The sequence below is a fragment of the Rhincodon typus genome, chromosome 7 (genome assembly GCF_021869965.1).
Source record: "Rhincodon typus isolate 14 chromosome 7, sRhiTyp1.1, whole genome shotgun sequence".
NCBI classification, from domain to species: Eukaryota; Metazoa; Chordata; class Chondrichthyes; order Orectolobiformes; family Rhincodontidae; genus Rhincodon; species Rhincodon typus.
In genome coordinates, this window is record NC_063338.1 from 32,010,268 (window position 1) to 32,023,048 (window position 12,781).

Sequence of the window (12,781 nt, forward strand, 5' to 3'; positions counted from 1 at the left end):
CTCTTCATCTTCACCCTTTGCTTTCCTACCTATCTTCCACTCACATAGTGGAGTATGGCTACAGTACCTTCACTTACCTCATCCAAGTAGTTAATAGATATTGTACATAAATTTCACTCCAGCACCAACCCCTGTGGTACACCGCTAGTTACAGATAGCCACCCAGAAAGTGACCCTCTTAATTCTGTCTTCCATTAGCTAATCAAACCTCTATCCATGCTAATATACTGCCTCCAACACTGTGCACACTTATCTTATTAAATAACCTAAGTGTATGGCATCTTAACACTTTCCGAAAATCCAAATATATTATATCCGGTCCTTCCCCTTTAACTATCCTGTTTGTAACGTCTTCAAAATGATTTTAGTAAATTTGCCAGGCATGATTTCCCCTTTCTGAAGCCATGCTGACTCTGCTTGATCATTTGTGCATTTCTAAATGTTCTGCTATTACATCTGTTCTCATAGACTCATAACATTTTCCCAAAAATACTCTGAGCTAACTAGCTCAGTTATGTTTTTTGTCCCTTTTCCTATATAAACAAAGGTTGCACTGACAGTCCCATGGGACTTTCTCATAATCGAAGGATTCTAAAAGATTACTTACTACCTGTGCATCTGCTGTCTGTCTTTACTTCCTTTAATACCCTGGGTGCTTCCCATCAGGTCCAGGGAACTTAGCAGTCTTTGAGCCCCATTAGTTTCCCTTGTCCCTTTTCCCTTTAGTGACAACTTGATAATAGATTTTCCCTTCTGTTCCTTATCCACTGTCTACACTTTCCACTTGCTCAAAACCTATAATTATTTTAACTTTAAACATTTGAACAAACTGGACATCTTCCTAAAAAGTCAACTATCTTTTCTCTCCACAGATATTGCATATCTCACTGTTCCAGAATTTAGTGTCTTTACGACCAATTGACTGACTGGATGATGATCAACAACTACCCAAACAGGAAATGTTAGAACCACTATTTCTATGCACCCAAATTTCATCCTCTAGCTTAGGTACTACTAGACCAGAAATCAATGCAGTTTTATTCCACGGTGCATGTTCAGTCCAGAAAGCCAATTAATTACACTTCAAATCATCCATAATGATTCTCTAGTGCAAAAAAATGACTGAAACTAGCAATATTCAAAAGGAGGAAGGCTTTTACGTAGAATCTCATGGCTCTCCCATTCTTAGCCTCCTATCAGCTGTCAAAGATGGTCAATATCTTCTCCCTTCTGTAACAATATCTAAGCACTGCTGCCTCACAGTGCCAGGGACCTGGGCTGGATTTCCTTTTCAGGCAGCTGTCAGTGTGGAGTTTGCACATTCTCCAAGTCTGCGTGGGTTACCTCCAGGTGCTCTGGTTTCCTCCCACAGTTCAAAGATGTGCAGGTTGGGTGGATTGGCTATGCTGAATTGCCCCTATTGTTTAGGGATATGCAGGCTAGGAAATACAAGGTTACGTGGATAGGGTAGGGGGTGTGTTGGTGTGGAATTCTCTTCGGGGGATTGGTATGGGACTCGATGGGCGAATGGCCTGCCTCCACACTGTAGGGATTCTATGATTGGATTCTACGACTCGACGTCCAATGATCTATGGCCAGGTCATGTACAGTTACATGCTCAAATTGCATCTGATTTAAATTTTCCCCAAGTGAAGAAAAATGCCTCTGCATCAGCTCTGTCTTTCTTAATCCGGATAGTAAAAAAAAGTATCTTTTCACCATCAGTCATTTTGGGCTGTACTTCAATATGCATTCTCATTAGGATTTCTGTTAAAAAAACAGATTTATACTTGTACTAAATGCACTTTCCTCATACTTTGTTCCCTTCAAAAATTTGGAGATAACTGTGTAAAATATGTATTGGCTGCAGTTCCTCACTTTCCAACTTGGTGCTGTGGACACTCTGTGTCACTGCCAAATTACCATATGCAAACCTGGAAAGTGTCAACAGTCTAGTTTACAGGATACTATTTACCAGGGGAGGCAATGACCTAGTGGTATTATCACTAGACTGTTAACCCAGAGACCCAAATAACGTTTGGGGGCATGGGTTCGAATCGTACCACAGTAGATGGTAGCATTCGAATTCCATAAAATATCTGGAATTAAGCATCTAAGGATGACCATGAACCCATTGCCAATTGTTGGAAAAACCCATCTGGTTCATTAATGTCATCTTACCTGGTCTGGCCAATATATGACTCCAGACCCACAGACTTTTAACTGCCCTCTGGACAATTAGGGCAACAAATGCTGCCTGGCCAGCGACGCCTTCATCCCGTGAATGAATAAAAAACAATTCTAAGTTGCCATCGCACATGTTCTAGAAGTTGGCAAAAAAGCAACAGAGAAGAGACTAGAGTCTAATCCTACCCTCACGCAATACACAAACATGCACACATTTTCAATAGCCTCACAAAGGCAGAGATCACAGTTAGGAAACCAAGAGATGTTTCTCCTTCCCCTCAGAAAGGTCACCGGACCCAAAACGTTAACTCTGCTTTTTTTCTTCACAGATGCTGCAAGACCTGCTGAGCTTTTCCGGCAACTTCTGTTTTTGTTCCTGATTTTGGATAATGTTGGCCAGTACTTCATACAAATACTCATAACCAAAACGACACAGATGCACTAACAGAATCCTTATATTCAAAACCTTCTCTAGCAGCTTTTTCATACTGGTTTTGTCACATGAAGTGTTACATTTTTGGTACTTCCAAACAGTCTACTTGATTTTTGATACCAGACACCAAATGTGTATTTTGTTTAGAACAGAAGGGGACATTTTAGTATGTAATAGTCTTATATGCAACAATTCAAGTAGACAGGGGAAAAAAACATCAAAATCATTTACTTCTTTGGAAAGTACTCAACTCTACTGTGTATATTTAAATGCTAACTAATGTTTTGATATACTTGTACTATAATAAAGTCACTCACTTGGAAGTAGAAATCTAGAACACCAGTCATGTCACTTCCTTCTGGAAAACACTAGAAAATTTATAAAACAGTTAGCTTTTTCCCATTCAAAGACGTTTGTCCTTTTGTGGGGACGAGTGCAAAATCGTAGGATTTGCTAGTTTGGGCAAACACTCTCACAATCAAGGCTCAACTGCACTACTTATTTAAGTAACCAAAAAACTTAGAAAAATGAACTTAAACTGAAATGACAAACAAATACAGCATAAAAGCAGGTATAGCACCATTCAAGAGAATGAAATTATGTAACTATATGCACCCATAAGTATTTGCAATACACAAGGTGATTCTACAGACCTTCTTCTCCTTGAGGTAGTATCCGATAGCAAAATTTCTGTCTCCCGATTCTCTTTCGGACTGAAACCTGAGAACAATTACATTGAGTCAGATGTAGTCAATTGAAAGCTTAAATATAACATATCTAATTATTCTAAAAATACTTATCCTTTCAACACACTTCACATGAGCTGCCAAGTCTTTACATTAAAAGAAAGAGCTTGTTTTCATGGGGCATAAAAATAGTGCAATTTTTCTTTGAGTCAATCAGCTGATGTGACCGCTGTTGAAATGTAAGTGGGTTAAAATCTATTTATTGATCGATAATATTCTGTGAATCAGTACTTTCAATATGAAACAATTCATCCCAAAACTATTTGCTCACCATAGAAATTAGGTAATTGTGGGGAAATCAAATAAGTATTCTTTCACAATATTAACTATCAGAAGCCTCAAAAAAAGTTACTCAGAATCATCTAGAGGGAAATTCCTCAATATTTCAGACCCAATATAAAGCATTTACAAAGGCTATTTGCATCAGTGATTGAGCTGGAGTAGATGTGATGGGCCACAAGAGTCTATTCCACCATTTAGATCAGCAGAATGGAGTCCAGAAACTCAGAAGCTATGCTTCACTGCCATGAGAGAAATGATGGTGAAAGGGGAAATGTATATGCTTCTCAGCTGTTGACCCTCAGCCACGCGTTCTTTTTTTTAAAAAGTGCCTTGTGCTCCAATGACCAAGTCTACCTCTTCACTGGAAGAGGTGTTCAGGCAATGTTCACAATGCAGTTTCTTTTCTCATTCAGCTATGACCAGCATTAGCATAGTCTCTATAATAAGAGGCCCTTGAGGAATAGGACACAGATGCCTCAGAGGACACACTGACAAAGCTGTTTCCTGCGCAACTGCCAGCTCATCCACTAATACCTTGGAAGGAACAGTAGCCAAGTTAGAGTCCGGAACAACTGCTGGTAAGCACATCTTCATTTCTAGGCAGAATACCCCAGGGTTGGTGGCACTCTGAAGACTGCCAGAGGCCAGACACCAGATAAGCCCCTATGGTATCAGCAATTCAAGACTTCATTGACATGCAGAAGCAGGCAGGTTTGTCAGGGACATGGACAATACGACACAAAGGTTAGAGCACTGAAGCAACACTGCTGGGATCCTGCTGTTCCAGGACAGGTTGGTGGCTGCAATCAAGAGCCAGGTCCAGCAGTCTTAAGTATCTGTAGGCAGCACAGAGACCAAGTGGAGTTAGTAATGTGGGGTAATTGAGGAAGCAAAAGTGAGTGAGGAAGATGCTGCATGCAGTAATGAAAATTGTTGCTTGAGATACTGGGGCTCAGCACCAACAGCACAGTGCAAGGAGACCCTTCATCTCAATTGAGATGCCCTTTCCTCATAAGGAGAGGGTTTAATGTGAGTAGGCACCCAGACTGAGGAACCGCCACATATAGAACCCCTGGCGATCTAGTCACAGGACACTCTTGAGGTGGCCACGTCTTCACTTCTACTTTGTCTGCCACCTTTAGTCCTGTGGGAGATCAGGCTGCGAAAGGTGCACCTGTCTTCAGGCAAGATACACTTGGCACACCTTGGTCCTCTCAACCAACGTCCCCAGGACTGCCTGAACAAATTTCAGCCAACAGCTCCAACATATTCCAGGTTCCCTCCACCCTGGCTGCAGATCCCAGAACTACATCAGGACATGATGGGAGAAAAAAAGGACGACTTTGTAGGGGATCATAGGTGGCATGGGTGACACATCATTTTAAATTTGTATCACATTTATAAATATGCTAATTTTTCAACATCAGCTCTCTGTCTAACGGCAACCACACACATAGTACAGAGCCCAGCCCTCCTCATCACTAGCGGGTATTTGATAGCCCAAAGTGTAAAGTGACCAGCAACTACACCAAGTGCAAGCTACAAGACCTTGGAAGGTGCTTGCTACTTTAGCAAGAAGGATGAATCTTTCAAAGCCAATATACATTGCTTATCCATTACAACTTTGATTCTTGATACAGTGTAACATGATCAAGACTACTTCGGCGAAGGATTTGGAATACACGTAATAGAATAAATGCTTAAGGTTCACACAGCATATAGTGCTCACATTTGTCTTATAATGTTACTGTATGAAGGTCTGTGTAACACTGTTGCTCTTTGTACAGCCTTACTGATTTTGAAGCCATTTCCTTCACAGATTGAAACACTTACCTTGCCCACTTCACATTGCAGCCATTTTCAGCTCTATTGCACACTTGTTACGTACAGCACAATTTTTAAAAAGCAGTCAGTCAGTCAGTCAGAGTATCAACTTATTATTAGTGGATGCTCTATGAGAACACATTTCCTTCTAAATAGCACTCAGGCAATCCCATTGGTTTTGAACTTCTCCAGTCCACGCCCGACTCAGCTACTTTAATTTTTATCTCATGTAACAACCCACCCCCACCTCAAGCATGTCAGATAAAACATGCCAAATATAGTAGTGCACTGCTTACCCCATCCCCAACATGGAAGCCCAGGTTTTGTTGGCCATGCATGATCCACCTCTTCCACATTATCCATAATCCCCTCCACATTCCACAATGCTACCTCTTGTTCCCACAATTACGTTCCCCAGCAGCACTGGTCCCTGATAGAGGTTTACAGTACCATGCAGGGAGCCAGATTCGCCAAGTGACCACTGTGACTTTCATGGTGAGAATTCTTGGGGTTAAATTTACTATCTGGTGGGTGGGAGAATGGGAAACCGCACATTATTGATGTAAAATTAATTAATAATGAGATGTTAATATATGCCAACACATGCAAATAGATCCCTCGCCACTCACGAGCAAGAATCTAGTCTCATCATTCAACACTTGTTTGGAGAACAGTCAGTTTCTACCAAAGAGAAGCTTCTTGCTGGATGTCTCACCCAACTTTCCCTCCATAGCCCACAACATTCAGGGGTTGGGAAGATTCCACCCTCATTAATTGACCACCTGCCTCTGCTGAGGAGTTGCTCACACATAGCTTAAATAGACAGCAATGAAACACACAAGTCAGTTGTTGGAGCACTGCATTCCTAGCATGCTGCCAATTTCTCAAGTTTTAAAGACAATTTCTTCCTGAACACAAGTAACCCTGCTTGTTTAATAGGAGTCTACAGCATCATTTGATAATTAAATAAAACAGGTTTTAATCAATCTGCTGTATGACAATAAAGCGTTTTATTTGCCACTATGACTTCTTTGTACAGGATGTGAACTTAAGCACTTGTATTTTTATAAACAAGGTATTTGAATATTTTGGGCATTTTTTTAAAAACAAAAAAATTATTCTGGGAAGAAAACCAACTGTATGTCTCTACTTGAAGAAGTGAGTGGATAAGAGAGAAAAGACTGAGGAGGAGAGAAGAAACTAAAAAGGAATAGAGTTACTCACGTTGCATTATTAAAGCCAACGTATTCATTCCCAGCCATCTGATTCAAGAACTGTGTGACCTGTGAAACAACACTACTTTCAGAAAACATTTACTTTTAGAACCTTTCTTCATTAAGAAAATATGAACTAGGCATTGTACTTACATAATCAAATTTCTCAGCATTGCTTACTCCTTGCTACAAGAAAAGAAAAAGAGATATTGCTTAAATAATCTTCAAGTCTGAGAATCAGCTACAAATGTTCAAAGCATTTTCTATAAATAGCTTCATACAATTAGCTCCATGTATTTCAGTCAAAAAAACCTTCTCTGCATCTAGTTAGTAATACTTAGTAGTACTTATTGCTTTCAACATACTGTCATGTCCAAAGGCATGGACAGATTCTCTTCTTAAAAACTATATTAAAAAATGACTTGCTGGATTTTAGAATGGCTGAAAACAAACAGATTGGCAAAGTGGGATAGAAATGTCCAGAACAAAACACACATCTCTCAATGTCACACCTCGCACTTGCATCAACATTCCAATTAAGCCATGAAAGGAACCCCAAACAATACCTCTTCACAGATAGTAGGAACTGCAGATGCTGGAAAATCTGAGATAACAAGGTGTAGAGCTGGATAAACACAGCAGGCCAAGCAGCATCATAGGAACAGGAAGGATGAAGGGTCTAGGCCCGAAACGTCAGCCTTCCTGCTCCTATGATGCTGCTTGGCCTGCTGTGTTCATCCAGCTCTACACCTTAATACCTCTTCACAGCTGGGTTACGCCAGACTTGATAATAATAGCCTTTCAGTTATCTTCTGCAACACAATGGATTTGGACAAGGGGTCAACTAAGCAATTCAGTTAACTGAGATGAATCAATACAAAACCCTACTCACATGACTGAAACTATTGGGTTTGTAACAGCTTTAATTATACAGCTTTGACTTCTTTCATTTGTCCGACTGCAACACCAGAAGATAATGCAACATCAGCAGCTTGATGTTTGGGCAATACCTGCCTCCGATTTCAATCTCTCTCAAAAGTTTGATTTATGGAAAGAATCATGTTTCACATGCAAAGTGAACTAATTCCCCGTTTACAATTGCTGCAACTGCAATTTGACTACATCTGACCTCCTGCAAAGAAAACTGTGCACAGTCGATTGAAAAGAGTTCCACTAGAAATTGAATTAGTGGGATCTAATTCAAATTAAGTGATGCCAGTATATTGATTTTAAAGTAATTCATAATTCGTGACCTCTTTTCTTCCTTGTTCTTTCTTGGTTGTGCTTGTGAGAATGTGCGTTATGAATCACACTCCCCAACTTTCCACCACCACCACGGTTTTGAATTATTTTGTTTCAATTTTAAAGAACTGCTGTCACAAACTGGGTTTGGGGAACCACACCACTTCCTATTACTAAAAAGGGAAGAGAAAAATTTAAAAAAATAAAAATATCTGTTGCATACAGAAGAGGACAGTAGTAGAAGTAATCCAATTTTCCACTTTTCCTTGTCTGTGACAATGTAAATGATTTAGTAAAAATACTACAAATTCATAAACAGCATCCCTGGATAAATTATTTGTACAGTATTAGTTACATAATCTAAGTGAATATTTTATATTTAATGGCATAACAGAATCAATATTCAAACAATGTGTGCATTTGTTAAAAGCACTAGTCAGAAAGACGAAGAATAACATAGACCATAAGATACAGGTGGAGAATTAGGCCATTCCATCCATTGAGTCTGCTCCTTCATTCGATCATGGTTGATGTTTCTCAACCCCATTCCCTTGGTTTCCCCCATAACCCTTGATCCTTTTACTAATTAGGAACCTATCTACTTCTGTCTTAAAGACATGGCCTCTACATTCTTATGTGGCTACGAGTTCCACAAATTCACTACCCTCTGGCTGAAGAAATTCTTTGTCGCTCACTTCTAAAGAGTCATTCCGTTACTCTGAGTCTGTGCCCTCCGGCCCTAGTCTCTCCGACTAGCGGAGGGATTTTCTCCATATCCACTCTATCCAGGCTTTTCAGTATTCTAAGTTTCAATCAGATCCCGCCTCATCCTTCTAAACTCCTTCAAGTACATACCCAGAGTCCTAACTGTTCCTCATAGGATTTTGATTTGATTTATTGTCATATGTACTGAAATACAGTGAAAAGTATTATTTTGCATGCTCTCCAGACAAATCATACCTTACATAAGTATATCAGAGTAACAGAACAGAATGCAGAATAAAGTGTTAGAGCTACAAAGAGGGTGCAAAGAAAGATCAACTCTACGAGAGATCCGTTCACAAGTCTGATAACCGCGGGGAAGAAGCGGTTCTTGAATCTGTCGTGTTTTCTAACTTTTGTATCTTCGACCCAATGGAAGAGGGTGGAAGAGAATATAACTAGGGTGGGAGGAATCTTTGATGATGCTGACCTCTTGCCCAAGGCAGCAGGAAGTATAGACGGAGTCAATGGAAAGAAGGCTGGTTTTTGTGATAGACTGGGCTGCGTTCACAAGTCTCTAAATTCCTGCAATCTTGAGAAGAGCAGTTGTCATACCAAGCTGTGATGCATCCAGATAGGATGCTTTCTGTGGTGCATCTATAAAAGTTGGTAATAGTCATTGTGGACATACCAAACTTCCTTAGCCTTTTGAGGTAACAGAGGCATTGGTGTGCTTTCTTGACAGTAGCATTGCTGTGAATGGACCAGAACAGACTGTTGGTGATATTTGCTCCTACGAACTTGAAGCTCCACCTCAGCACCATTTATACAGACAGGGTCATGACCTCCAATCTGCTTCCCGAAATCGATGACAGCTCCTTCGTTGCGCTGATTTTGAGGGAGAGATGGTTATCTTTACATTGTGCCACGAAGCTGTTTATCTCTTTCCTGTACTTGGTCTCATCATTGACAAACCCTTCATCCCCAGGGTCATGCTTGTGAAACTCCTCTGGACCGCTTCCACGGTTAGTGCATCCTTCCTTAGATACGAGGCCCAAAACTGCTCCCAATATTCCAAATGCGGTCTGACCAGAGTTTTATACAGCCTCAACAGTGCATCCCTGCTCTTGTATTCGCACCCTCTCAAAATGTACACTAATATTGCCTTTGCCTCCCTGAAAAAACAAACCTGCATATTAACCCTAACAGAATCCTGAACTTAGACTCCCAAGTCCCTTTGTGTTTCAGATTTCCAAAGCCTTTCCCCATTTAGAAAGTAACCTATGCCTCTATTCTTCAGTAATTTAAAACAATTTTGTAAAGATATCAGAAAATTTCCCCAGTTGGAAATGTAATTTGTCACAATTCACATGTTGTTTAACCAGAAGAGAGATACAGATCACCCATAATATAGCAGCGCAGTTAATCTCACAAACAGAAAAAGGATATCACTTCATAGCCCCACAGCTTTTGGTTCTCTAACTCTGGCTGTTTGGGCACATTCCATACCCTCCTCATTCTTTGGAGGTTAGCCGTTTGCTGCCTCAGCCCTGCATCTATGGTTTTTTTTTAATAAAACTACAACAATTCCACCCTACTTCGTCTCAAACCCTCAAAACTCCTCAGTTCAACAAGCTTCGGTCATCTTTCATACCATTAACTTTTACACCATCGACTCCTTTACTATTTACTTCTATTAATTGCCTTAAAACATTTCTTTGAAACTGTTGCACAATTCTAATTCTGGTAATTTATGATGTGCCAATTTTGTTTTATAAAAGCATTTAACAAAAACTATTAATATTAAACAGTAGCTGAGACATCTTACATTTAATTTGGAGCCAAAAACAGATCTGGTCAGGTAACATTCACCTGAGAATACTCAGAAAGCATTGAGGTCATTTGCAGGTGCTTTACACATCTTCATTTGGCTTGCTCGAGTCAGATCGGCTCCTTAGATTGAAAGGATGTCACTTGGTTCTGATTTTCAAATAAGGTGAGACAAAAACCAGGGAACTATGGCCCATTGGTTTGACTTCAATTATATGCAAATATTGATAGAGATCATAAGATGTGTTGCCAATGATCACCTGGATAGAGAATGGAGTCAAAGGCAGAAAACATAGCTTCTGGGGAGAAAACAGGTCATGACTCACTAATTAGACAGTTTCAAAGAATTTACTAGTTGAGGCTAGCTCAGTAGACACTGTTTATTTGGACTTTCAGAAAGTCTTTGAGAAAGGTAATTCACAAGAGGTTAATGCACAATATAGAACCTTGTGAAATTGGGATTCTGTGAAAATAAAATTGGGCATTCTACCAGGCATAAAAATTAATATTAAAAGGTCATGGATGTAACAGGAGACCAATTGTATTCTGCAAGGATCAGTGAAGGTACACAGCAACTGCTTCTGATGCTGCTTGGCCTGCTGTGTTCATCCAGCTCTACACCTTGTTATCTTTTGCCTTAATGAACAGTCTGGTTGTAGGTGTTTTGGACATGGTCTGCACATTTGTCATTCATACAAGATTTATGCATTATAAGCTATATGAAAATTATGGGGAAATTAGCCAACATTTCGCAAATGATATTCATTTTGGATAACCTCATTGACATTAGCTCATGTCTAAAACAATGTTATGATTATAGTGAAAATGGATGATTAACTTTAATCATTTGACTTTAATTGGTTTTAAAAAAAAGATTTTAGCCAAACACACTACTGACTTAAAATGGCTGCTTGTAATCACCCGACAAGCCCAGGCAACCCACTGGGAGTATACAAAATCAGCAGCCTCAGAATTATCGTTTTAATCAAGAGGTCCTGAACCTGAGTAAGATATCAAAATGTGCATCTCTGGTTTTACTCACACTTGCATAATAACTGCACATATTGAGAAAGGTCACCTACAACTAACCAGCTAGAAATGAATAAAAAAATGAAAAACAGAATCTGCAAAGGAATGGAATTTAAACAGCAGCTTGAGCAAAAGAAAGCAAGCAACAAACGGATTACAAGGGTATTGGAAGCTCCTCCCTCTCTCTCAATCTCAATCACAGAAACAAGTCAACCATTGTGCACTGAACACAAAATCTGCAGAGATAGTAGGAACTGCAGATGCTGGAGAATCCGAGACAACAAGGTGCAGGGCTGGATGAACACAGCAGGCCAAGCAGCATCAGAGGAGCAGAGAGGCTGACGTTTCGGGCCTAGACCCTTCATCAGAAAAGGGGGAGGGGAAGGGGGTTTTGAAATAAATAGGGAGAGAGTGGGAGGCGGATAGTAGAGGGATAGAGGAGAGAATAAGTGGAGAGGAAACAAACAGGTCGAAGAGGCGGGGATGGAGCCAGGAAAGGTGAGTGTAGGTAGGGAGTTAGGAAGGGGATAGGTCAGTCCAGGGAGGACGGACAGGTCAAGGGGGCGGGATGAGGTTGGTCGGTAGGAGATGGAGGTGCGGCTTGAGGTGGGAGGAGGGGATAGGTGGGAGGAAGAACAGGTTAGGGAGGCAGGGACGAGTTGGACTGGTTTTGGGATGCGGTGGGGGGAGGGGAGATTTTGAAACTTGTGAAATCCACATTGATACCATTGGGCTGCAGGGTTCCCAAGCGGAATATGAGTTGCTGTTCCTGCAACCTTCGGGTGGCATCGTTGTGGCACTGCAGGAGGCCCAGGATGGACATGTCGTCTGAGGAATGGGAGGGGGAGTTGAAATGGTTCGCGACTGGGAGGTGCAGTTGTTTGTTGCGAACCGAGCGTAGGTGTTCTGCAAAGCGGTCCCCGAGTCTCCGCTTGGTTTCCCCGATGTAGAGGAAGCCACACCGGGTACAGCGGATGCAGTATACCACATTGGCAGATGTGCAGGTGAACATCTGCTTGATGTGGAAAGTCTTCTTGGGGCCTGGGATGGGGGTGAGGGAGGAGGTATGGGGGCAGGTGTAGCACTTCCTGCGGTTGCAGGGAAAAGTGCCGGGTGTGGTGGAGCTGGAGGGGAGTGTGGAGCGGACAAGGGAGTCACGGAGAGAGTTGTCCCTCCGGAAAGCAGATAAGGGTGGGGAGGGAAAGATGTCTTTGGTGGTGGGGTCGGATTGCAGATGGCGGAAGTGTCGGAGGATGATGCGTTGGATCCGGAGGTTGGTGGGGTGGTACGTG

The 12,781-nt window shown here is 41.2% G+C and overlaps 2 protein-coding genes across 2 annotated transcripts in view; one reads left to right on the forward strand and one right to left on the reverse strand.

The window, feature by feature from the left end:
- Positions 1-6,868, reverse strand: part of glsb (glutaminase b) — a 57,117-nt gene extending 50,249 nt beyond the window's left edge. Inside the window, exons 1-4 of the mRNA XM_048599199.1 lie at positions 6,840-6,868; positions 6,697-6,755; positions 3,274-3,340; positions 2,938-2,988 (exon numbers count right to left, since the gene is read on the reverse strand). Of these exons, the coding sequence (XP_048455156.1) occupies positions 2,938-2,988; positions 3,274-3,340; positions 6,697-6,734 (156 nt within the window). The 5' untranslated portion in view covers positions 6,735-6,755; positions 6,840-6,868. The remainder of the gene's footprint in view (positions 1-2,937; positions 2,989-3,273; positions 3,341-6,696; positions 6,756-6,839) is intronic.
- A 4,690-nt stretch (positions 6,869-11,558) lies between these two features.
- nab1b (NGFI-A binding protein 1b (EGR1 binding protein 1)) overlaps positions 11,559-12,781 on the forward strand; it is a 71,089-nt gene continuing 69,866 nt past the window's right edge. Inside the window, exon 1 of the mRNA XM_048598737.1 lies at positions 11,559-11,651. Within this exon, the coding sequence (XP_048454694.1) occupies positions 11,559-11,651 (93 nt within the window). The remainder of the gene's footprint in view (positions 11,652-12,781) is intronic.